General features: G+C 43.4%; 2 protein-coding genes across 8 annotated transcripts; one reads left to right on the top strand and one right to left on the bottom strand.

Annotated features, from left to right (window-relative positions):
* Positions 1-494: 494 nt before the first annotated feature.
* Positions 495-4,140, bottom strand: LOC110507143 (gap junction delta-2 protein-like). Its single transcript, XM_021586999.2, has one exon. The coding sequence runs from the start codon at positions 2,790-2,792 to the stop codon at positions 1,683-1,685; it is 1,110 nt and encodes a 369-aa protein (XP_021442674.2). The 5' UTR covers positions 2,793-4,140; the 3' UTR covers positions 495-1,682.
* Positions 4,141-5,147: 1,007 nt separating this feature from the next.
* On the top strand, positions 5,148-22,033 carry LOC110507889 (vascular endothelial zinc finger 1). 7 transcript variants are annotated; one of them, XM_036965384.1, is made up of 9 exons: positions 5,148-5,281; positions 7,803-7,862; positions 12,811-13,604; positions 14,583-14,684; positions 15,740-15,809; positions 16,040-16,205; positions 17,862-17,906; positions 18,338-18,406; positions 18,602-22,033. In XM_036965384.1, exons 1-9 carry the CDS (start codon positions 5,249-5,251, stop codon positions 18,922-18,924), a joined length of 1,662 nt encoding a protein of 553 aa, XP_036821279.1. In that variant the 5' UTR covers positions 5,148-5,248; the 3' UTR covers positions 18,925-22,033. The 7 variants fall into 7 exon arrangements, with proteins under 7 accessions (XP_036821279.1, XP_036821280.1, XP_036821281.1 ...); XM_036965385.1 differs by lacking the exon at positions 7,803-7,862; XM_036965386.1 differs by lacking the exon at positions 18,338-18,406.
* Positions 22,034-26,674: the final 4,641 nt, after the last annotated feature.

Genomic DNA, 26,674 nt, shown 5'->3' with positions numbered 1-26,674 from the left:
CACTTGCCAGATCTTACACTGCCTGGATAGGTATTTTGTGTGTCAGCTAACCACATATGTTATAGCAATCTGTCAGTCGATGACACAATGGATGACTTGGCACACAACCATTGGTTGATGCATGCAACACCTGAGCAGGGACACATTCTTTTCACAGCACTTCAATGCAAAGTAATTTTAGTAGAAGGTTTGGAGAGCATTTTCACTAACCCTAACCCTTTTCCTAACCTAAACCTCAGTTTCCTAACCTGCTACGAAAAATTCACTTTGATATTGAAGTGCCATGAAAAGAGAGTTTCTCACATCTATACAGCACCTTCTAATCAGCAGGTTTGCATGGGCGAGAGTTTTGGCTTTCCATGGCGACATCACCATGTGTAAATTGGTTTATAGACCAACGACAAAGAGTGCCAATAACAGCTAGTTTTAATTTCCCCTCCACACTGACCACTCCCAGACAGTCCTGGCAAAATTGTTGCTTGAGAAAGTTTTTTTTGCAAAAAATACATTTTTCACCATTTTCATCGTAATCTATTACAGTAAGGTACTTAATTGTTACCCAGAAATGATTTGATATTGATATAAAAACGTCTGCTTTGGGCCTTAAAAAGATATGTGCACTACATACTCAGAAATCACATATATTTACATTTTAGAATGTATTTTATCAAGAAAGTGAGTTATACATGTCTTTTTTAATCTTACTCTTAGTTGCAAATAATTAATTTGGCTGTGGTTCATTTGATTTTCAGCACAACCCTGTTTGATAACGTATAGTATTATAGTGACTTCTTGTGGTAAAATGTCAAACTCACAACTAAACTCATTAAAATGGAGGTTTTCTTTACCCTGTCTTATCAAACAGTGCAACATTTGACTGATGAAATAGCATTCTTCTAAAATTCTTCCACTTCTAGATGCAAAATACAAGTCACTATTCCAATACTGTTTGATTCTGCCATTTTTGAAATACTATTTACAAATATGAGCGTAAATGTCTGAGATCGAGACACCAACATTTAACATTTCAGTTAAAAACCCTTTGGATAATATCAACATTAATTACTTAACATCTTAACACATACACACCATGTAAATATCAATAAACAGAGGAACACATGCTACAAATAGTTAGTGACTACCTACCAGTCAATTAAATTAGATTATTCAGAAAAATAACATTGTTATAAGAGACAAATTGCCTTTAGACAACATAAATGACTGCATCTGGACACAGGTCAAAACTACTCTGCCGAGCTCAAGTTACCAGCTATGTATGGTTTCAACACTTACATTTATTGAGTTATTGAAAAGTATCCTACAAACATTGTTCGAATGTGAAAGTGATCAGGTTTTCTGAAACAGGTGTGTTTGTATTGAAGAAACCTGAGATTGTGGACAGTAGGACTTGTGTGAACAGGTGTGAACAGACTGAAGATAATGATGTTTTCCTTTCTCTGTCTTTCGAAACTCAGGAACAGTTTGAATGTTTTTTTATTGTAATTTAAACAATGGTATGGATGATTAAGCTGGATCTTTCTCTCTGAATCAGGAGTGCACTTTCATTCTCCCAATTTTTCCAAAAGCCCAATCTGAGCAACCTTTGCTATAAACCCTGTCTTTCCCATTGTTGTTTCAAAAGTGGAAAATTATCAATTCGATAATCACACATAATGGGCATTTCACAGCCAAGACTTTTTGATCCTTCCCATCAAGGCCATGTTGGCCAGTTTAACCTTCACCCGGTCCCTCTCTTCCGGAGTCCTCTTGGAGGTGCACTCCACAGTAGAGTCGGTCTCAAAGGAGATGGCTGGGATGTGAGTGAGCAGGTGGCCCCCAGCCTTCTCCTGGGCCATGGGCGTGGGAGTCTGCAGGACCAGCCTGCTTCTCAGAGAGTGTTTGAGCTGCAGCAGCAGAGGGTTGTGGTGGTCGTACAGCCCCACAGGGTGGCTCTCGGGCTGGAAGCAGGTTGAGCAAGCGGAGCACAGTACGCGGAAGATGTAGACCCAGCCCAGGTAGTGCAGCTCTGCGATGTTGAGCACAAAGCAGCCCACGCTAATGCTGAACATGAAGTTGAGAAAGATAGTCTTCTCGGTGGCTCGTGACACAAAGCAGTCTGTGCGGGTGGGGCAGGGGTAGGTCTCACAGTGGTACAGTTGGGGCACCTCGAAGCCAAACAGGTAGTACTGCCCCACCAGGAAGGTGATCTCCATGACGGAGCGCAGCAGCACTTGCAGGATGTATATTAGCAGCACCTGGCTGGACAGCTGAGTTGGGTCCGCCCCTACCTCTCCACAGTCCTCCTCTAGCAGGCTATGCTCCACCCCCTCCCCTTCCTGACCACCCCACTCCTCTCTGTATCCAGGGCAGTAGGTGGACATACCAGTCTCCATGTTCTCCAGCCCTTTCTTCACCAGCTGCCCAAACACCTTCTTGGAGGTCCGCTCAGCCATCACCTGCCCCCTCTGGACCTCCGGCTTCTTATCCTTGGCGATCTTGTGCAGGACGTAAACGATGTAGAAGATGGACGGCGTGGAGACCAAGACGATCTGGAAGACCCAGAAGCGCAGGTGTGAGATGGGGGCGAAGGTGTCATAGCAGACGGTGTTGCAGCCGGGCTGCAGGGTGTTGCAGGTGAACTTGGACTGCTCATCGCTGTACACCGCGTCCCCCACCAGGGTCACCAGCAGGATGCGGAAGATCAGCAGCATGGTCAGCCAGATCTTGCCGATCACTGTGGAGTGGTTCTGCACCTCGGACAGGAAGCGTCCGAGAATGGACCAGTCTCCCATGGTTTAACCTGGGGGGATCACAACCTCTCAGTCCACTACTACCTAAAACAGTACAGTAGGAATCATTTAGACACCAATTTTAATTCTATGTAAAGGAACATTTTCTAATGTTTTGCAAACAGTGAGAGCAAATGGCTTCTCATCTGATCTAAGATGGTTGTATTGCAACTCACAATACAGATAACCTTTTTATTCTGTTGAATAAATAAATGTTCCAAAAATGTCACTCATTATCTCATAACTTCTCAGACAGCTGTTGATACACGAGACGTATAGAGTATGCACATATCAATGAGGGGAATACATTGCAAATTGTAACAGCAGAAAATACTGTTTCCCATTTTTCCCTTTATCATAACAATTGAAAATGCAAACAGAGAAGAACAATCCGAACAAAACAGTTAGAAATCCACTCACCCCTGGATAGTTAGTCTCTTTCCAATGCAAATCTGTCAAAAATGCTTTGCCATGCAGTCCGCATTGGCTATAATTAATATGAGTGCTGTTTAATGGACGATTTGAACGGTGTTGAGCCTCGTATGGGAGAATAGGCATATTCAGACATATTCAGCCACTCTATCTGAAACTCTCATTGTACTGTGGGGATACAAAGGCAGCCAATGTACAGTTTAACAAAGATTTAAAATACAATGGGAGGCACCTTTTCTGAACAGCCGGGAATAGTCAAACAATAACAGCAGGGAAAAAACTGGAAAAGGAAAACAATGCCAATTTATGCAAAGCTTCTGCTCTAAGCCTGTTTCAAAAATACAATTTAGAGAAATGGAAGATTTAATATTTCTCACTTTTCCAGACTATGCTCAATCTTTGAATGAAATGTGATGACAAAGTAGAGGAATCATCCAGCAGTTTTAGGCTTATAGTCACCAGTTATGACGACAGCATTTGTCTTTCTCTAGGCCACTAGCCTTAGTGCTGTGCCCCATCCACTTATAGGCCTGACCTAAAACAGAAATACAAATCTCACAATACATACAGTTCACTAAAATTGTCTTCCAGGAACTGTCTGGACTAAACAGGACTGTGGTATCCCTTCAAATTGTATACTGAAGTCCCTATAAGCAGCTAACATCAATAACAATCAAATCCAAGTCCACAGATGAAACACACAGAACAGGTTGTATCTCCTTTAAAATAAGTATGTTTAGAGTCTATCCATCCACTTGAATGTCTATCATGGGATCAAATGTAAAGACCAAGTCTCAGTATCCTCCGCAGCATCCGTGTCTCTGCTTCATCATGGTGTGGTCCATACACTGGGGCTCTGGAACAGAGGACATCAGGACCATTACCCTGCAGTTTGTGAGGGCTGGAATTCAATTGTTACTTTGTGTTGTTGGGCTGAAAGGCTGGATTTGGTGTGGTCTGTGTGTGTCATATGTAAACTACAGGGCAGCCAGTGCCAGTGGGCCAAATATGATCATTAACTGAATTATTGATCGAGTTCATCTAAATTCAAATATTGAGGAAGCATCTGGCTTTCTGAAAACATCAATCTGTCAAAGACAGAAATTGCTAACGAAGTACTAAGGATTGTCATGCCTAGAGCTGTAGACCCATTGATAATTTTTATAATTTAACCTTCATTTAACTAGGCAAGTCAGTTAAGAACAAATTCTTATTTACAATGACAATCTACCCAGGACGACGCTGGGCCAATTGTGTGCAGCCCTATGGGACGCCCAATCACAGCTGTTTGTGATACAGCCCAGTATCGAACCAGGGTCTGTAGTGACGCCTCTATCACTGAGGTGCAGTGCCTTAGACCGCTGTGCCCCCATCAGATAATGGACAAATGGTAGGTCCTGAGCACATTTTTTTTTACATCTGTAAAATCATATAAATGCATGTTATGCACATGTCGTATCCTAATTGTGTTATGCAATTGTGTGTTGATGTAAATATTTTCCAATCCCAGCAAATCTTGAAAGGATTTCTTAAAATGTTATTTGAAGGGGTTGACAAATAGTAGCTAAACTGTATAGAAACAACATATTGCTTTTTACCTGGTGTTTGTGTTGAAGCATAATGTAATGAATGATATATAAGGGCACAATCAGTAACCATCTTTGACGATGGCATACTGAAAATTATTTAATTTTATGTTATCTCTTGAAGGCGCTCTAATGGACTAGTTAAGCTCGACAAATGGGGGGCCACGTTCCATATAGTACATATTTTACTGTTTGACACGCCACATCATATGCTATTCAGTAATTTTGCAATACATATATATTAGAAACATGTTTTATATGAATACTATGTTAATACAAGGCAATTTACAATATATTGATTTCTGAAAAATCTCTAACGTCCCATAAAACTAAACTGGAAATGGTTCAGCCCGGAGCGTTACAGGAAGTTGTAGGAGCTGCCATGTTTAGCTGCTTTGTTATAGATTCCTTCTAGGTTTCCTGCAGATTTTAAGTGTTGCAATGGAACCGAGCTGGAGTACATTTTTATTCCAGGTAAGTGTCACGTATGAGTGGTAAATTTGATTAACTACATCTAAATGTTACTACATACCTAATGCATCGTTGCCCCTAGGGAATTTAAACGTTGATTTCTAATAGTTATTCAAGCAAAACAACGGTAGCTAGCTAGCTAATATTGGCTAGCCCAATCCGCTAAACGAGCTAACGTTAGCGAGCTAGCTCGCGACATCAAGCCTAGACTTCCAGCTGTGAAGTATGGATGACGCTCGAGAGGGGGGAAATCTGGTCGGTCTCCCCCATTTTTTTGTAGAAAATTTGTGTTTCGACAGATGTTTGTTCAAGTCCGCCAGTGCATGTTTATAAATCGGATTGGCCCCCAATTAGCTAAATATAAAAAGCAAGCAAAGTGACCATGGCCGCGCGTTGGTTAGTTAGAAAGCTAGCCCGCTGTAAGCTAGCCTCGTAAAGAACGAGAACAATCCCCACCTTCACTCAAGCGGAGAGCCATGCTAACCAACGAATACATTTTCGCAATCAGTGGTTTTTGTTTACTAGTTTTGATGCAATTTGAATAAATGTCTACCGTTAGCAAATCTCATTCCTTTACATTCTGGGCACGAGGATGGAGAGGAGGGACCCCTCACTTCTGATTCTTAACTTTCCCCCGTTTTCCTCGTCCCAAAATATGTAACCGCGGGTTGGAGAAAGAATTCAGACTATGCAGTAAGCTGCTAGCTAATTCTTGCACTACTGATCATTTGAAACCCCTCTGCCGTATGTCTGAGATTTCTATTTGGCAGCTTGCAGAGGGTATTCACGTCCTTGGTTGTTTGACTTTAGTGCGATGTAAATTGCAAATCTAGGGATGGTCATCAATTGTATTTGGAAATATTTAAATCCAAACTTCTTATTTTTACCCTTTTAATAAGTAAGCACATGATCACGGTTATTCAGGAGTTTTTAGTATTTACTGATGTGTGCTTGTAACGATGTAAAACGTCCAATAACTTAATTGGTCACTTGCACATATTTAGCAGATGTTATCCCAGGTGCAGTGAAATGCTTGTTTCTATCTCCAACAGTGCAGTAATACCTAACAATAAACACAAAAATAAAGCAATTAAGAAATACCAGGAAGAGAAATGTCAGAGTCTGGAATATAATATATGATGGTCTGTGTATGGACAGTATATGAATAGCAAAGGTGTACAGCAGTAGTTGTATAGGATGAGCCTTGACTAGAATACACTATATGCATATGAAGTGGGTAAAACAGTATGTAAACATTATTCATGTGCCCAGTGTTTCCCAAACTCTGTCCTCATCTTGTTTTTTGCTCTAATTCTACACAGATAATTCAAATGATCAAAGCTTGATGATTATTTGAATCAACTGTGTCGTGCTAGGGCAAAAACCAAAACGTACACCCATTGGGGTCTTGAGGACCGAGTTTGGGACACCCTGAACTAGGTAAATAAGGCAGCAGTCAAAAATATATATACATTTATAAAAAATACTTAAGGTAGTAAACGCGAAAGCCGTCAACTTGGCAGGTACACTACATTCATAGATTGTAGACATTATGTAACCATTGAGAATTCATCCACCAGCAGTCACGTGTCTGCTAGAGCTTAAAAATAGACGTCTTTCCATCACACCTGAGGGATTGCATTTGAGAATCCAGAGTATCTACACTAGTGTAGATATTTGAAACATCCTCTGTCGGGGTATGGGAAAGCACATCAGTCATAATTTAAGACCCTTTTCTATTTTCTTTGAATGTGTCATTAGCATAAGGGGAACAGGCTGTTTCTCCTAGTGGACATGTACCTTTTTTACTGTCCTATGTGACAACCTAAGATGCATAACAAAATGCAGTGTCGGTTAAATTATTAAATGAATTGGACACTTGACCCTTAAGCTTCACACATCCTCTCAAATGGCTTACTGTGTAGTGTTCTACTCCCCATCTCAGGTCAAATGTGAACACCAGTGTTGAAAATGTACGTTTTCAAACCAAGTTTCCACTCCCCCCCCCCCCTACCTACTCCACATAATCATATTGCAGCCATAGTGGTAGGCATATTTAGTTCTGTTCCCTCAGCTCTTGAGAGTTGCAGCTGTTGCCAGTTAATTGCCGTGAGCCAGGGACCCATGATAATGGTTTTATTTTGTGTCTAACAAGGCACAAATACCTGAAGCTGGTGTGATGGAGCAGTGGAGGAAAATGAAAACGAAGTAGTTGTTATTTGGAGGCTCCGTTTGATTTGCTCGATTTGGTGAAGCGTCTAATGAGGCTGTGCGTCACTTGTTATTGTTCTGTAGGCATCAGAGGTTATGCGTGGGGGGGGGGGGGGTGTCAAGCTATGCAGCTCTCAATAGTATTCTCGTAATCCTGAATCAGATGAAAATGAGTCATTTCTTTTCTCCCGATTTTTAGGACAAACCTACATTTTTATGATTCCTTTAAGACGATACGTAATAGGGTTTTGTTTTACTGTTAATGTTAACATTTTATTAACAAGCCCAGTATTTTCCTTTTCTTTTGTATTAGTCTTCTGTAGGTCCCATGGTTCCAGGGAATCCACGTAGGGACTACTACACAGGGATCAGAGTAAGTTAATGTTCTCCACAGTAATATGTCCCTGTAAATTCCCCAACTTCCTTTTTCACAGGTTTTTTGCACATGACATGACCCCCACCCAGCCCTCGAAACATAGATAGAGCATAGTGTGAAGTCAGGATCTTAGTCCTGGTTTCAGGGTTAACACTCGGATCTTGTTGCTTCCCTCATGCAGGTTGGTGCCAGACATTGAGTGTGTTTATCAAGTTTTGTGAGAACAAAAGCAATACCAATATATTTGAACTATTACTGTTGTTTTTGGGATCATAAAATAATTTGGGCACTTGTCTGAGCAAATGGCAAGCTGCTGCCTTGGGGCCTCGTTGTCTGATATCTAAACAGATTAACATTGTGGTGAATGAGATTCTCCTCCATTGTAAAGCCCTGCCTCCACATCCCTGACTGACTGAACAACAGAACAGGCTGATTTTTATTTGTTGTAGTTTTTTTGTTATTTTCCACGCCCCACTCCGTTACAACACTATTTATCTGGGAATGACCTCAGCCTTCAGAGCGGATTTGTATCAAAATCATCAGAGCAGCGTGAAGGCACAGCGGGCTGCAGCTCCCTATGCGTATGTGTGTCTTGGTCTGAGCACTTTGCTGTCTCTCTCACTCACACACACACAGCTAGAAGAAATGCTAATGGTGGTAAGAATTCCAGTCTGGATCCAACTAAAGTGTGGACAGAGGACAAAAAGGGGACATAACACCCTGTGACTGAACCATGTTTTTCTCCCATTCCCAAAGCACTGCTGCCTATGGTAACTCACTAAGCAGTCTGCAGTGTCCGCCAGCTGAACAGAATCCCCAAATCAGGCAGGACTGGTGTTACAAAGGCCCCCCTGCGGGCCGTAAGTGCATCACTGCTCGGATTTGTGTCTTCTACCGCTCCACAAAAGAGCATAAAGAAAAAGGAACACAATTTGGATTTTTTTTCAGACTCCCCCAGCCCAGACAACCATCCCCTGCCTGCCTGGCTGACCGTATTGGGATGCTTGGCTGAACCTGAAAGCCCAGGGGTCAGCTCTTTAACCTTGCCCTATGGTGATTACGGAAAATAACAAGATCGTCTCAATCGGGGTGTCTTTGGTCGGCCCGTTGTAAGGTTGCTGGTTACAATGTGAAACTCTATTCACACACCAACCAAAAATATTCATAAACCCCCTGCCCCCCCCACCCATTCTTTGGGGCCTGCCGTGACCAATTGGACAATGCCAGCAGCTGCAGCTGTCCTCTGTACACTGCTCTATTAGCTACCAGTGTTGGGTCATTCTTTTGCTACCTTATCAGTTTTTGTTACACTGCTACACATTTTTTTCAACCACTGCAAAACAATAGACAATCAGCAGCATTTTGTATGATTATTAGGCGGTCATAATGGAATAATTTACTAATTTAGTGTGTTTAAAGGAAATATTTTAAATGTTAGGTTTTAATGACTGGTTGTAGTAGGTTATATGAGCCTGTGTGATGAATGTGATTCGGGGGGGGGGGTGTAGTTTGAGAGTATGGTGCCTCAACCAGCCTGTGCCCTCAGAGCCACTTGAAAGTGGTGTGAAATTGCTCCAAAAGGGATATTTATAGCAGATGTGTAAGCAGCTATTACAACTTGTCCTGAGACATGACAGAAGTTGCATTTCAAACCATTAGCATTGATAGGTTCTGTTACCACCATTCAAAACGACACTGAATAGTGAAGGGACCAGTTGCTCATCGTTGCAGATGGATACCGTGTTCAGGAGGCAGACATGGGAGGAAATGTTGATGTAGATGAGAAACTATCTGAACTTTGACCAATTGGTCAATGCAACCATTCTGGACAATATTTGTTTACCGAGGGCACCATTTTTGTCAATATAATGTAGTTTTGTGAGTATCCAAAGGTTCCTTGTGGTGCCAAGTCCGGCTCCTCAGTCTTGCATCATATTCAGTTGTGTTGGGGTTAGGTATTGTTGACTAACATACAGGTTGTCCCATGCTAGATGTTCTGCCAGTAGAGAGAACTAATCGGCTCAATCACCACAGGAGATCACCTTACATGCAACAGATTTAGATTGAGTGGCAGGGAGCTCTGTGTGTTCATCTCTGAAGGACTCATTTGAGCAGATCTCGAGTTGCGGCACTTTAATACTTTGGGTGTACAATGCCATATTTAGTCATCATAGTTCAAGAAACTGAAGAGTTTGTGGAAAAGGTCAAGAGACTTAAGTCTACAAAGTGTAATTAACATGTTGATTCATTGTATGTGTACTGTATATTGTTCATGTTCTGGCATGACACAACTGACTTTACTTCACCCTCTATGCTCAAATCGCAGTTTCTGTTTCTTTATTATACTGAACAAAAATATAAACACAACATGTAAAGTGTTGGTCCCATGTTTCATGAGCTGAAATGAAAGATCCCAGAAATGTTCCATATGCACAAAAAAATAAATTTCTCTTAAATTTTGTGCACAATTGTGTTTTTATCGCTGTTAGTATTTTTTCTTTGCCAAGATAATCGAAACTCCTGAAAGGTGTGACATATCAAGAAGCTGATTAAACGGCATGATCATTACACACGTGCACCTTGTGCTGGGGACAATAAAAGGCCACAGTAAAATGTGCAGTTTTATCACATTAATGCCACAGATGTCTCAAGTTGAGGGAGTGTGCAATTGGCATGCTGACTGCAGGACTGTACACCAGAGCTGTAGCCAGATATTTGAATGTTAATTTCTCCACCATAAACCGCCTCCAACATTGTTTTAGAAAATTTGGCAGTATGTCCAACCGGCCTCACAACCGCAGACCACATGTAACCACGCCAGCCCAGCACCTCCACATCCGGCTTCTTCACCTGCGGGATCGTCTGAAACTATTACAACTCATCCAGGTCCACCTTTGGCAGCGCCCCTGCCCAGTCGTGAAATCCATAGATTAGGGCCTAATGAATTTATTTCAATTGACTGATTCCCTTTATATGAACTGTAACTCAGTAAAATCGTTTTTATATTTTTGTTCTTTATAGTTTGTATGGAACCTGCAACAGCTGCCTCTTAACCCTTCTCTCCCCTAATAACCCTTGTCTCCTGACCCTCGTCCCCTTATCTCTTGCCACATTCATCAAGGCTGCACTCTTGTTTTTTCTGAGGGGCTCAGATGCCTGGGCTGGAAATGACTCCCTTTCTATTTCTGAGAAATTAATGGCTGTTACTGTTTTAATCAATCAAATGTATTTATAAAGCCCTTTTTACATCAGCAGATGTCACAAAGTGTTATACAGAAACCCAGCCTAAATCCCCAAACGGCAAGCAATGCAGATGTAGAAGCACGGTGACTAGTGAAGACTCCCTAGAAAGTCAGGAACCTAGGAAGAAACCTAGATAGGAACCAGGCTCTGGGGGGTGGCCAGTCTTTGTATGGCTGTGGCGGGTGGAGTTTATAAGCGTACATGGCCATATAAGGCCAGATTGTTCTTCAATATGTTCAAACATTCATAGATGACCAGCAAGGTCTAATAATCATCATCATCAGTGGTTGTAGAGGGTGCAACAAGTCAGCACCTCGGGAGTTAATGTCAGTTTGCTTTTCATAGCCCAGCATTCAGAGTTAGACAGCAGGTCCTGGACAAGGTAGCAGGTAGAACAGTTGAAACTGGCGCAGCAGCATGACCAGGTGGACTGGGGACAGCAAGGAAGACTGGGTACTCCTGAGGCAAGGTCCTAGAGCTCAGAGAGCGAATTAGAGGGAGCATACTTAAATTCACACAGGACACAGGATAAGACAGGAGAAATACTCCACATATAACAGACAGACCCTAACTCCCCCGAAACAGACTATTGCATCATAAATACTGGAGGCTGGGCCTGCCGAGTGGCACAGTGGCCTAAGGCACTGCATCGCAGTGAGTAGCTGAGCCACTAGAGATCCAGGTTCGATTCCAGGCTCTGTCGCAGCCGGCCGTGACCGGGAGACCTATGGGGCGGCACACAATTAGCCCAGCGTCGTCCGGGTTAAGGGAGGGTTTGGCCTGCAGGGATGTTCTTGTCCCATCGCGCTCTAGCGACTCCTGTGGCGGGCCAGGCACATGCACGCTGACACGATCGCCAGGTGTACGGTGTTTCCTCTGACACATTGGTGTGGCTGGCTTCTGGGTTAAGCGGGCATTGTGTCAAGAAGCAGTGCGGCTTGGTTGGGCTGTGTTTCGGAGGACGCACGGCTCTCGACCTTCACCTCTCCTGAGTCCATACGGGAGTTGCTAACAATTGGATACCACAAATTGAGGAGAAAAGGCGGTAAAATAAAGGAGGCTGAGACGGAAGGGGTCTGGAGACACTGTGGCCCTGTTAGACGATACCCCCGGACAGGGCCAATCAGGCAGGATGTAACCCCACCCACTTTCTGTTAAAGCCTGTCCTTCCTTTTCGAATGCTGCATTCATGCTGACAGGGTTGGGGTTGTAGTAACTGGGCTGGCTGAATGGCACTGGGGAAGACTTACAATAATGGTATAAATTGAACAACATCTTTTTGAGCTTCAATGTCACCCACAAGGCTACCCTTAGATGTCACCAGAAAAGCTTTTAGATAGTATAGCTTAGTTCATGGAATTCGGCAACTGAATCTGGAAATAGAAACTGACATTCAAATGGACTCTTCAAAGAAGAAAAGGGGATAAAGTTGTCATACTCTGCTCAGTCCTTTTGGAGAAATGGGAAGTCCTGTTGCTTTCTGTTTTTATTTTCATCCCCATCACTAATTACAATTGTAAGCACATCTTGGAAACAGTGGTAGTTCTGCTGACAAGGCAGTCCGTTTCAGCTCTCGAGCAGTCAGAAACCGGTGTCTCTCCTTCTCTTCCCTGCCTCTGCTGTAGTAGCTTTGAGGGTGTGGGACTGTCTAGACTGTGTACTGATGTGCTTCTGCATGGCTGTCTTTGTGTTGTCCTTCCAGCAGGCCAATGAAGCCCTGCATCACCAGCACCAGGTGGCCCAGAACAGCTTGCTGCCTCTCCTCCAGTCAGGAGGACCAGAGCCTGTGGACCAGAAGCCTGTGATGCCCATCCTCCTGGATCAGAAGCCCCCGGTCAGCGTCGCTGAGCTCCTCAAGGACAATGTAGCCAGCGGGACGGGGGGAGGAGGTGGCGGTGGTCCCGTTGCAGTGGTGAAGAAAGAGCCCAAGTCCAAAACACCGTTCATCTGCGGCTACTGCAACAAAGCCTTCCGGGACAGTTACCATCTCAGACGGCACGAGTCCTGCCACACTGGCGTCAAGATGGTGTCCCGTCCCAAGAAGACACAGACGGCGCCCACGATGGTGCCCATGATCTCCACAGTGCCGCAGCGCGAGAACAGCGGCGGCCAGCCCTCTTACATCTCCACCATCGCTGGCATCCTCACCACAGCAACCACCTCGGCCTCCACGGGCTCCAGCATCATGTCTCCCACCATGGTGCCCCAGCAGCATCAACATCAGCAGCAGCAGCAGCATCAGCAGCAGAGCCAGCCCAAGAAGCCTGCCAAGCCAGTGAAGAAGAACCACGGCTGTGAGATGTGTGGCAAGGCCTTCCGTGACGTCTACCACCTGAATCGTCACAAGCTGTCCCACTCAGACGAGAAGCCCTTTGAGTGCCCCATTTGCCAGCAGCGCTTCAAGAGGAAGGACCGCATGACCTACCACGTGCGCTCACACGACGGGGGTGTTCACAAACCTTACATCTGCTCTGTCTGTGGGAAGGGCTTCTCCAGGTGCGTGGCACAGTTCAACTTACTCAAGTTTCCCTTTTCTTGTCCACTTACAAAATGCTGAGTATAAACTCCATAATGTTATTGTCCAGAGCACATGATGTTGTAATTGTCAATGCATTCTGAGAGTAAATTTATTATGTGTGAGGTTAGTTGGAATTTCACACATTTCTTACCATTACCACTGCACTGTGAAGGTGATTCCCCTCTCCACCTCTAATATATTTCCTTATTGTGGGGTTGAAAAGCAAGAGGGCAATATTACAACTTTCCAAAAGTCGTCTTTATTCAGAATCTGATACATTTATGTACAGGATACGACTATGTAAAAGAATAAAGGCATAACGGGCTACAATTGGGCAGATTGTTTTGTGGGTCTGCACCTGCTGAAATCTAACTATGTTAGATGCATGGATGATGGCATACAAGTACATGGTGGGCTTGGTTGGGTAAAAACATTCCACTTAATTGATATTCAGTTGTCAGTAGCCAAATCATTTTAAGGTGTGATGACTTGTAATGTTGGAAATCCCCACATGTTGGAATGTAATTGAGTTGAATTGGACTGGTTAATCACTGTCAATTGATAGGCTGTTAGGACCAGTGCTTTGCATACTGATGTTTCCTCTATGATGCTTTAATACACCTTCTGGCTATGTGCATTATGTACAATTTCCACTTTGAATGAAATTCCCCAAGCAAAGAACAATAAGTGGAGTATCATTTCAATGCCTAAAATCACATACCGGAAGGCCTATTTATATGGTATCTCTGAGACCTTGTCCTTTAATTGTTGTTCTGGACCACTTCTTGTTTGTGTGTAGCTTTATGAAGCTTGGCCATTATTACTGATGCCCCACGCAGCTTCCGTTTAGACCCTAGTACTGGCTCATGACATACATGGTGGGGCACTGCGTGCATTTAAACAGTATCTGGAGCTTTACGTGCGTCACAGCAGTCCCTCGTGTCCCCCCCTCTCAGGGATGTCAGCACGGGACAGGGAGACTACTGCAGGGGCCAGACGGCACCAGAAGAGATGGTCCTGGGTCTCCAGTGTCACTCCTGCAGCTCCCAAGGCCAATGGTAGTGTTATGACTCATTGACGGGTCTGATTTCTAATCACCAATTTAGCACCTCTCCTTTTTGCTATTTCCAATATTGGAGAGCACATGTCTCTTCACCCCAACCCCTTCAGACATCCATTAAGTTGTCTGTCAACATGGTGGTATGTTTCTGAGCTAAATTATTAGCAACTAGGGAAGTGAAGGATATTGTATCATATCTAATGACTTGCGAAGTAACATCTTACTCTTGTGCGGCGAGAGGTGCATGTTCATTTTCACATTTGGCAGTCCTGAAAAAGGCTATTCCCCTCTTAAACGAAGGAGCGTTGTGTTGGAGGGGAGATATGAGCTTTTCAGCTTCACTGCACTCCTGAGGAGATGGGATTGGACTCCTGCTAGCCATCACAAAAAGCCTGCTAGTGAGAAACCGCCTCCTTCGAGACTTTTTCAAGCCACACTCTCCTCTTTTGTTGGAGAGGAATTCTCTGGCTGCGTTTGTCCAGTAGCAACATTTCACTAGTGCGGCTTAGTTGGGGCAGAGGAGGAGAACTAAGAGACACAGCTGTGGTTGCCACATCATTGTCTTCTTCGGGGGTATATTGTAGAACAGGTATGATTTTCTGTCATGTTGTCGGATAGAGTTCTAGCTAGATTTTGAAGTGACAAAATTCCATCCTTCTCTGGTAATTTATTTTTGGTGGGGCTCAACCTAATAACTCTGGTTTTGTTGCAAGAACATAGATTATTACTTTGGGAGAAGGAAGGCTTGTGTCCCATGGGTCAAATATGGGCCGCCATGAGACTAACATTCATTACATAAAATATCCGCAGTAATAGCCTTCGATACAATTTACATAATTTAATTATTAAAAAATGGCAGTGGGTTCAGAGAATTTGTCATTTGCCTGCCACCTTTTGTTGGCCCATTTGTTAATTTAAATACGTCAACGGTGTAGTAGTGCGTACAGCTACTGTCAATGTATGGAGTGAGTTATAAAGCTGTTACCTGTATTCTAGCTACTATACCAGGTTTTAAAGTGCCTGTGCTCTTCTGTGTCCTCTCTCCCCCTGCAGGCCTGACCATCTAAGCTGTCATGTGAAGCATGTTCATTCCTCAGAGAGACCCTTCAAATGCCAAGTAACGGTAAGGAGCCAGGCATCCTCCTCCGGACGCCCCCTTCCCTGTTTATGTTCACGCTCATATTCACTCCTGGTTTGTTGGATTAAGGATATGATTAGTATGCGATCTCCCAATTGTAAATTAGTATACAATATTGAATCTCCCCTGAGTCTTCAGGATGCAGACTGTGTACACAGACAGATTGAGATTGTCTCTTCTAATATCCCCCTCAATGTCCCTGTATACCTCCCCAGGCCTGCACCTCTGCTTTCGCCACCAAAGACCGCCTGCGCTCCCACATGATCCGACACGAGGGCAAGGTGACCTGCAACATCTGTGGCAAGATGCTGAGCGCTGCCTACATTACCAGCCACCTCAAGACCCACGGCCAGGCCAGCTTCAACAATCCCTGTAATAAAGGTATGCCAGGCCGCCTCCACCACTCCCTCCCCTAAGCCACACCTAGCCTGGGGTCCTCCAGACCTAGGTATTAAATTGTATTTGTATTCTTAAAAATGATTTAGGTACTTATTCAGTCTCCATCTTTATGCTGAAAGCACCCCAGGCCTTGTTGTTCAGTGCTGTACTATACACAATAGGAAAGCACAAAGCACTTTGTCAGGTTTGTCATGCGGGGTGTAATCATTCCGATTCTGTAGCTACACTTTTCCTAAATGGAAGCAAGCGGAATGAAACGTGGAGGGACCTACCTGAATTTGTCCAATAGAAACTCTTGTTTTTATCTGTTTGGTTCTTAAAAGGTTTCCATAATGAATACACCCCAGGTTTCTGAAGTTGTCGTCAGATTTCAGATTTTTTTCCAGTCACAAAATCATAAGAGTGGGAAGTGACTCATGTCCGGCTGTATTTGATTCCAATATATATTTGGGTCAGGATAAAGAATGTTTAGGAAAATGCCATATTTAACTTGGCCATTTTCATGGACATTCATCTCCTTCAGAGCAGCACCACAACAAATTGACTTACAGATTCAAATGTACTGCACAACAGTCCACAACTGACAAGGACTGTGTCGTTACCACTCATTCATGAATTGATATCATGATCATGTCAGTGTGCTGGGGCTCACCTTCAGGCCAGCCCAGTCTGGTTAGTTTGTTGTTTGCACATGTGTGGTGGTGTTGACAAGTGTCTCTGCTGACAGAAATGGATAGCCTGGAGCAAGAAATCTGGTAGGAGACGGTCTAAATTTAAAGGGCTTTGCACGTTCAATTCATTTGACGCACACAGCAAACTAGTGCAGCAATACAAGTCATTCAAATGCGATATGCGATCCGTCCAAACAAATCATTTAATATCCTCTCATTAAGTGTTGATGGGTCTGTGTGTGCGGTTTTCAAACTCAGTGGGTATCTTGTTTCGGTCAGCTCTTGAAATTGAGGTTCATGACGTCTGCTCTGTCATTGGTTTATCAAAGGTCCAGTTTGGAAGAATAAGATCGCTCTGACGCATTTTTCATGGGATTGATCACTCTAAAATAGCAAGGGCTATTGTTCAGCAAACCCTTGTCATTTTATACAATGGGTATGCATATGATACAACAAATCACATTTTATACAATGGGTATGCATATGATACAACAAATCACATTTTATACAATGGGTATGCATAAGATACAACAAATCACATTTTATACAATGGGTATGCATATGATACAACAAATCACATTTTATACAATGGGTATGCATAAGATACAACAAATCACATTTTATACAATGGGTATGCATAAGATACAACAAATCACATTTTATACAATGGGTATGCATAAGATACAACAAATCACATTTTATACAATGGGTATGCATAAGATACAACAAATCACATTTTATACAATGGGTATGCATAAGATACAATAAATCACATTTTTGTTCCCACCAGCTACGACACGCTATAAACATTTTAGTACTTGGTAGAAGACCATTTGATTGACCGTTCGTGTATCTAACCCAATGACCTGCAAACCTATGCCCTGCTGCCACCCAGGCCCAAATGATGCCCTGTCCCAATCAGTCCTGTCAATAAATGTAACCCCTATCTGTCTGTATCTCTGAATAGGGCTAAGTGACTGGCAGTGGAACCACCACTCAGGGATACGAAAAGGTAATCTAGTAACTAAAGCTGAAACCCATCCCGATCCCAACCCCTCCAAATTTGTAGCTCTATATTCTTACTTATGCATTGAAGTGGCCCATTTTCCACTACAGATCTGTTTTCTAGCCTAGCGTGTGTAGCTGTAGTGGTTTTCCAACCAAGTCGTTGCAGATGCTTGTGTGTTTTTGTGTGTTATGGTTATTCAGGTATCAGGGTTTTATTTCATTAAGCTGGATCAATAAGTTAGCTAGCCAAATAACTTTGATAAACCTTAAATTACAACTCAGAAGGTTTAAGTGGAATATGGGTTGTTAAAGGTATTGAGTTAATTATACCATACCATTTCAAGTTGACTATAGTATGAAATAAAGTGTTTCTGAATATTCGCTGAAAGTTAGCTGGCTAGCACATTGATCCTGCTTTTTGAATTGCCCCCTCAGGTGAGTTGACGGTAGGAGAGATCTTAAATAACTCCTTCCAAGTCCTTATGGACATCTCTCGTTTTCAAGGTAGGTTCATAAGAATCCTACCATTTTGTTTTTTCATGTCTAATCATTTTAGTGTGTGTGACTGCTGCAGTGACTCCAACCACAGCCCCTCTAACCCTGTGGAGCTTGGGGTTATCCTAAATGGTTTGTAAGGACCGATCATCCAGCTCATTCTGTCTTTATTTCGCTCCTTCCCGCCCTCTTGTCTTTCCTCAGACTCCAACACCGTGCACAACTCTGGTTCGGCGACACCTGTCACCAACTCTGCCGCCATCACCTCGGCGATGAACCGCAGCAACGCCAGCAACCCGGTGACCATCGCTGCCCAGATGAACATCACCACCAGCACGGTCAACATCACCTCTCCAATCAACTTGCAGCACCCAGTGACCATCACCGGGCCCATGAATATAGCCCACCCTGTGGCCATCACCTCTGGGATGCCCATGAATATAACCGGGCCGCTTAACATCGCCATGCGGCCCATGGATAGCATGCCTTTTCTCTCCCAGGTCCTGCCTTCCTCCCCTCCCTGGTAGTAACCCCTTCCCTGGCCCCTGGTTAGCATCTCTTTATCAACCCCTTCCATCTCTCTCCTTCTACCCCCAAACCACCACCTCTTCCTCCCTTGCTTTAGCAGACCTTCCTCCTTACCAGGAGTACTATAGATGATGTTGTAGTATGGGGGGCTAGCTGGACGCTGTACCCGTCTGTCTGGCTGCAGTTGCTGCAGCAGTGAATGCAGCATGATGAGAGGTGGACTGGCCAGCCCCTGTAGATGCTGGTGCATTTTATTTCATTTAACCGCCGGTAGGAGGACAGTCCTGGAAGGCATGTGAAGTCTCAAAAGGAGAAATGGAGCTTTTGAATGATGCACCAAGTGGAAGCCTGACGTAAACAAACGGGTTATGCCTCGCCTCTTGCGTCAACATACCTGCACATTTGGCATTGGAATGAAACTGTAACACAAATGTATTGCTGGTATTAATGTCTTTTAAATGCTCTCTTACAGAGCAGATGGTTTTTATATTTGTTTTCCTTTGTTATTATAGCCTGCTAATCAGTATTTAATAGTTGTACTGAACTCCTTACAATTATTACAACAAAAGGGACAAAGGCTACCATTTTGCAGGAGGGTGATTTTTCTGGATAATTTTAAGGCACCACAGTTATATCTTAGGCCAATGCCTTTGACTACATAATGTGAGCTCTCCCAGGTCCTGAACATCTCTGGAAAATGGTCACTTCTCACTGCTGGATACTGTAAACCTATACATCTTCTTTTTTTTTTCTTAAGTAGTTGTAAGTTGTGTGTTATATGAATTCACAAAGTAGCCAGAGGACATTAGTGGTAATGTTACAGGAACACAAGGAGGAAATGTCTGGCACTGAAAGCATATCCCCAAGTTAATGTCCTGAAAACAGCAGTATTATCAAGGATCAAAAGGTTTAGTGTTGGCTGAGAGCCCTGTTAATGTAGAGGCTACCAGAGCCACCTAGTGGCACAGTAGACACTATGCTGAAAAAGTGGTCCCAAAGTTCACCTTTTAACATTTTTGTGAATATAGTTATGTTGGGAGAGTTTTTGATGGGGCCATTTTATCCCCCTCTCTTTTTGATTGCTAGTTTAGGATCCTATGTGTTTACTTCTACTCAAGAACCTTACTGAGAGTTGCCCAATCTTTTGATGAGTAAAAGGATCAAATCAAGTTTAACACACAACCTTGACCTTTTACCCTTTCATTGTAAATATTAAAACACACAATTATTTTGTCTTTGCCTGTCAGAAAAGAAAGACAAAAGTAGATATCTTTCAGCACAGGTCAGAGCTGCAAGTACTTTATCGTTGTCGATATGGCCGTCCATTGGACTACTTTTGCATAGTTTACTTCCAAGGTTAGTTTAAGGTTTTTCTGTCTCCTGAGGTCCTTTTGTTATATTACTGTAGAACCAAAACTGCCATCTGGGGCCTGAGGTGCCCTGAAAGAGAGTGGAAGCAGAGACTAGAGGCTGTATCCACTACATGTTCTAGAAGGATCAAAGGTTATAGGTCAAGGGTCACAGGGCTGCTTCCTTGCCGTGCCTACTGGCTCTGCCTAGGCCTACGTTCAGTACACCGGCCTCTCACTCAATTGGCATGTACTCTTAAAGAGCATGTGTAGCTGACACGACACATTGCCCAAAAATCAGGCTGTATGGGTTTGGTAGGAACAGGCGGTGCATTCAAACATTACACTGGTGGACACTCTTCAGAGACTTGTGGCCTCGCCTTCCTTGTGTCGGTCTTGGGAGCGGTAAGGTGTTTGAGGCCTTTGATAGTATTGTATGCATGCCAACACAGTGCCCCAAGGGAATTGCTGGAATGGAATGGCGGGTGGTCTTGTTGCCATTTGGATTCCCTTTCCATCGATGTTGCATGTGGACGTCTGAGCTCGTCCAAGTTTGGATTTAGTTTTTTAAAAACTCATTAGAAGGCTAGTGACTTTTTTTACTGTTTGAAAACACTACAAAAAAACTAGTTTTGAAGTATGTGTGTTGTCCTTCCGCAGTAGCTGTAGCTAGTGTGCCTGACCTGCTTTGTAACAACACTATTCCACACTTCTGCTTCCTCCTCTAGATGTGATGGACATAGACTTAGACAACACTAGTGCCCAAAAGCCCATTTTAGCATGGGCAGCACCAATGAGGACTTTTTGAAGTAGTCAACTACGTGGGACTTCCAATGGGTTAAGGAAGGAACACATCACATAATTCCATCCAGGTCATCAGGAGGGATCAGCCAATGAATTAAACTTGTGAGGAAACATTCCTTAACTGCAGTTGGCAGTAAATCGCCAACCTTGGATTTAAACCTGTTCAAACAACACTCTTCGTGACAGTACGCGCCCTTTCAGTTTGTTGGCCAAGTCATGGAAGTAATGGAATATTGACTATTTCAAAATAGAGATGGCCTCAATGGCACTGCCTGCACTTTCGCAGATGTCATGTCTATGGTGATGGACTTGTTTTGTGAAGGAAGCCTTAACTGTTCAGATGGCTAAGAGCTAGACAGCCCCCTCAACCAAATTGAAATGTTGTGTTTTTTTTTTTTTTGAAGTGTGATGAACACTGAATAAAGTGTTTTGTAAGTAACATTCTGTTAACATATTTGAGAACATGGTCTGTGTTTTTTTTAAAGGGCCATTACTCTTATGCATCATCAGTTTATTTTTAACCAAATGCTTTTAATTTGTTTGCAATGACACTACATTTATTTTGTTAAATGCAATGATTTGTTTTGGTCTTAACCTTTTTGATTTTGGAAGAGTGAAGTTGGTCTGATCTCAAATCTTTCTCTGAATTGGGAGATCTTGGAGTCCTGTGAAGGCTGCTGAATGTATATCTTTGTACAAAACCATTTAGTTCAGAGGACGTTAGTTATGATAGACACATGCAAGGGAAAAAAAACTAGAACCTTTTTATAAATCTTTTTGTATTAGAACATTAACAATGGTAATTTTGTATATACAAAGACTAGGCTTTCTGATTAGCAGAAAGGTAACATTCCTACATTTTTAAATGTCTGTCAAGAATAATTGTAAACATATGCGCAATGTTTTTATGTGCCTTTTATTTGGGTTGTCTAAATAAAATAATTATAAAACATGATTGTGGATTGTCCATACTGAGTCTGCAGGGAGGACAGAGTTAACATTTGGCTCCCCCAACACTTCCTAAAAGGTCTCTCGCTTTCTCTCTAACTCTATTTCTCTTTCCCCCTCCCCCTCAGGTGTCTACACTGCCTGGCTCACAGTAGGCATGCTATTGGAGTATGGTGTACTGATAAGTGCCTCTGTGACTGTTTGCGTATTGAGAGGATTTTAGGTGTATTGTGCCAAACCATGCGCTGTGCATGAAAACAAAATTGTTTTTTTCTTTACACATTTTATTTTTATCAATTAAACTTGGAAACTTGAATGGTGTGTCAGCCTGTTATTATTTTTAACTGTACACAATATTCTATTTTCACACACCTGTTGGTGCCTTTTTTTAGTCCTGACGTTTGTTCTTACTATGAGTGTCCGTGTTATCTGGTTCCGTGCATGAGGAGTCGGCTCCCAAGTCATTTAGAAGGCAAGGATAAACATGACTGAAGAGGACGGAGTGAGGACTTCACACACACTCACCGGACAGTTTTAGGTACACCACCGCATTCATGAAAATGGATCGCTCTGAAAGGGAGTCTGTGGTTTTATATAACCACAAACTCAGCAAAAAAAGAAATGTCCTCTCACTGTCAACTGTGTTTATTTTCAGCAAACTTAACGTGTAAATATTTGTATGAACATAAGATTCAACAACTGAGGCATGAACTGAACAAGTTCCATAGACATGTTCCTAACCGAAATGTAATGTGTCCCTGAACAGGGGGGGGGGCACCAGCTGCATTAAGTACTGCAGTGCATATCCTCATGGATTGCACCAGATTTGCCAGTTCTTGCTGTGAGATGTTACCGCACTCTTCCACCAAGGCACCTGCAAGTTCCCGGACATTTCTGGGGGGAATGGCCCTATCCCTCACCCTCCGATCCGACAGGTCCCAGACGTGCTCCATGGGATTCAGATCCGGGCTCTTTGCTGGCCATGGCAGAACACTGACATTCCTGTCTTGCAGGAAATCACGCACAGAACGAGCAGTATGGCTGGTGGCATTGCCATACTGGAGGGTCATGTCAGGATGAGCCTGCAGGAAGGGTACCACATGAGGGAGGCGGATGTCTTCCCTGTAATGCACAGCGTTGAGATTGCCTGCAATGACAACAAGCTCAGCTCGATGATGCTGTGACTCACCGCCCCAGACCATGACGGTACCTCCTCCTCCAAATCGATCCCACTCCAAAGTACAGGCCAATGGTGTAACGCTCTTGCGACAAAACCGCCATTCTTCAGTGAAGAGCACTTTTTGCTAGTCCTGTCTGGTCCAGCGATGGTGGGTTTGTGCCCATAGGCGACGTTGTTTCCGGTGATGTCTGGTGAGGACCTGCCTTACAATAGGCCTACAAGCCCTCAGTCCAGCCTCTCTCAGCCTATTGCGGACAGTCTGAGCACTGATGGAGGGATTGTGTGTTCCTGGTGTAACTCGGACAGTTGTTGCCTGTACCTGTCCCGCAGGTGTGATGTTCGGATGTACCGATCCTGTGCAGGTGTTGTTACACGTGGTCTGCCACTGCGAGGACGATCAGCTGTCCGTCCTGTCTCTCTGTAGCACTGTCTTAGGCGTCTCACAGTACGGACATTGCACATCTGCAGTCCTCATACCTCCTTGCAGCATGCCTAAGGCACGTTCACGCAGATGAGCAGGGACCTTGGTCCTCTTTATTTTGGTGTTTTTCAGTGTCAGTAGAAATGCCTCTTTAGTGTCCTATGTTTTCATAAACGTGACCTTAATTGCCTACCAACTGTAAGCTGTTAGTGTCTTAACGACCGTTCCACAGGTGCATGAAAATTAATTGTTTATGGTTCATTGAACAAGCATGGGAAACCATGTTTAAAACCTTTACAATGAAGATCTGTGAAGTTATTTGGATTTTTATGAATTTTCTTTGAAAGACAGGGTCCTGAAAAGGGTTTATTTTTTTATTTTTAGGCAGGCATTGAGGCATTGTTACACTCAAGTTCTTGTTGGTGCGAGTGACTTTTTGAACTTACAATGGCTAGCACCATATCATTTTATTTTTTTCTTGTGCTTTATGCTATTTGTCCCATGACTCCTGCATGCTTTGTTGACTATGAACTTACTTATTTACCCGGCCGTGGGACAGACAATGTTTATTCCCACACTCGCGGCTCTGTCTCTGTTAGTTACTCAGACTCTTGGTCTCCCATCCTATTCTAACCACCTCTCGCCGGCTTTGTATTCATGATACCTGATGAAATTGCTGTACAATATGATCTTGTTACCATCTGATGCACATTCAAATGTCATAAAAAAATCAATGCTGCAGAGCTCTCCCTGTCCTCTGCCGTGCCCTGATTGTATTATTGCTGATAATATCTGGAAATGTGCACTTACACCCTGGCCCATCTACTGTTGCTAGCCCCAATTCTGACTTGTGCTCTGATATCTGCTTCACTGATTTCTGCTCTTGTAAAAGCCTGGGTTTTCTGCACATTAACACTAGAAGTTAATAACCTAAAATGGATCAATTGAAAGTGTGGGTTCACCGCTCCAATCCAGATTTGTTGGTCATTACTGAGACGTGGTTAAGGAAGAGTGTGTTGAACACTGATGTTAACCTTTCTGGGCAAGATAGCTCTCCCGAAGGTGGTGGAGTGGCAATCTTCACCAAGGAACACCTTCAGTGCTCTGTTGTCTCTACCAAGTCTGTCCCCAAACAATTTGATCAGCTGGTTTTAAGAATTAAGCTTTCAAATAGCTCTGTGTTAACTGTTGCTGGGTGTTATCGTCCACCATCAGTACCAGCCTGTACCCTACCTGTACCCTACCTGTACCCTACCTGCCCCAAGTGCTCTCCTAGCCCATTACACTAAGGCTGAATTTGTAGCAATGGGACTCCCTAAATCTTTCTCAGATTATTACCAATCCCACAAGGTATGACTCCAAACACCCAGAAAAGGCTGATGTTATCCTCACAAATAATCCTGATAGGTATCAGTCTGATGTTTTCTGTAATGACCTCCGTAATGACCTCCGTAATGACCTTCGTAATGACCTTCGTAATGGCTGCTTAGTTAAACAACCTTTCCTGATTTGTCATAGACGCTTGCTAAAAAACTTTAATGAGCAAGCCTTCCTTCATGACCTGGCCTCTGTAAATTGGAATAGAATCGGCTTGATCCTCTCAGTCGAAGATGGTTGGACCTTCTTTTTGATATTTTCAGTGGTATTGTTAACAAACGCCTCCGTAAAGAAAATAAGAATTATTAAAAGGTTCAGCCCATGGTTCCACCGTGATCTGGCAGAGTTACTCCACCTCCAGAATTCCATTTGGCGAAAGGATCGGCACACGCATACTCAGGCTGACTGGCTCTCGTTCAGGCAAATGAGAAATAAGTGCACTCAGGCTATCCGGAAGGCTAAAGTAAGTTATTTTAAGGAGCAGTTCTCTCTCTGTGGGTCTAACCCCAAGAAGTTCTGGAAAACAGTGAAAGACCTGGAGAATAAACCCTCCTCCTCACAGCTGTTGATGATGTGGTTGATACTGACAAGGAGTGCATTACTGAGCTCTTTAATCACCACTTCATTAAGTTAGGATACCTATTTGACTCAGCCATGCTTCCTTGCCCAGCCAACATTTCCTCATCTCCCAGCCCTTCTAATGTGACTAGCCTCGATGCTCCTCCCTCTTTTCCCCCAGCCCTGCTACAAAGTTTCTCCCTGCATGCAGTCACTGTGTCTGAGGTGCTAAAGGAGCTCCTTAAGCTTGACCTCAAAAAAACATCTGTATCAGATGGCTTAGATCCTTTCTTTAAGGTTGCAGCCCCTATCATCGCCAAGCCTAGCTCTGACCTTTTTAACCTGTCTTTCCTCTCTGGGGATGTTCCCATTGCTTGGAAGGCAGCCACGGTGCATCCTTTAATTAAACGGGGAGATCAAGCTGATCCTAAATATTATAGGCCAATTTCTATTTTGCCCTGTTAATCAAAAGTGTTGGAAAAACTTGTCAATAATCAACTGACTGGCTTTCTTGATGTCTATAGAATTCTCTATGGTATGAAATCAGGTTTCCGCTCAGGTTATGGATGTGTCACCGCAACCTTAAATGTCCTAAATGATGTCAACATTGCCCTTGATTCTAAGCAATGTTGGTCTGCTATTTTTATAATTTTTACAAACCATTCCATTCTTGTGGACCGGCTAAGTAGCATTGGTGTCTCTGAGGGGTCTTTGACCTCGTTTGCTAACTACCTCTCTCAAAGAGTGCAGTGTATAAAGTCAGAACATCGGCTGTCTCAGCCACTGCCTGTCACCAAGGGAGTACACTAAGGCTCGGTCCTAGGCCCCACGCTCTTTTCAACTTACATCAACAACATAGCTCAGGCAGTAGGAAGCCGTTGGCCCCTCCCCGGATTTTGTGTTAAGTGCTCTACAACAAAGCTTTCTCTGGCCTTAACCTTGTTTTGAACATCTCCAAAACAAGTGTAATGTGGTTCGGTAAGAAAAATGCCCCTCTCCCCACCTGTGTGATTACTACCTCTGAGGGTTTAGAGCTTGACGTAGTCACCTCATACAAGTACTTGGGAGTATGGCTAGACGGTACACTGTCCATCGCTCCAAACTGCAGACTG

Source organism: Oncorhynchus mykiss, chromosome 27 (genome assembly GCF_013265735.2).
Source record: "Oncorhynchus mykiss isolate Arlee chromosome 27, USDA_OmykA_1.1, whole genome shotgun sequence".
NCBI classification, from domain to species: domain Eukaryota; kingdom Metazoa; phylum Chordata; class Actinopteri; order Salmoniformes; family Salmonidae; genus Oncorhynchus; species Oncorhynchus mykiss.
The sequence above is the reverse complement of the archived record's forward strand: the minus strand, read 5'-3'. Positions and strand labels throughout refer to the sequence as shown.

What these genes read in the sequence shown, in the direction of transcription:
- LOC110507143 (XM_021586999.2), bottom strand. Translation starts at nt 2,792, where the DNA reads ATGGGAGACTGGTCCATTCTCGGACGCTTCCTGTCCGAGGTGCAGAAC.
- LOC110507889 (XM_036965384.1), top strand. Translation starts at nt 5,249, where the DNA reads ATGGAACCGAGCTGGAGTACATTTTTATTCCAG. An exon ending in TGTGGGAAGGGCTTCTCCAG is followed by an intron (nt 13,605 to 14,582) that starts GTGCGTGGCACA and finishes CCCCCCTCTCAG; the next exon opens with GGATGTCAGCACGGGACAGG. An exon ending in CAACAATCCCTGTAATAAAG is followed by an intron (nt 16,206 to 17,861) that starts GTATGCCAGGCC and finishes ATCTCTGAATAG; the next exon opens with GGCTAAGTGACTGGCAGTGG.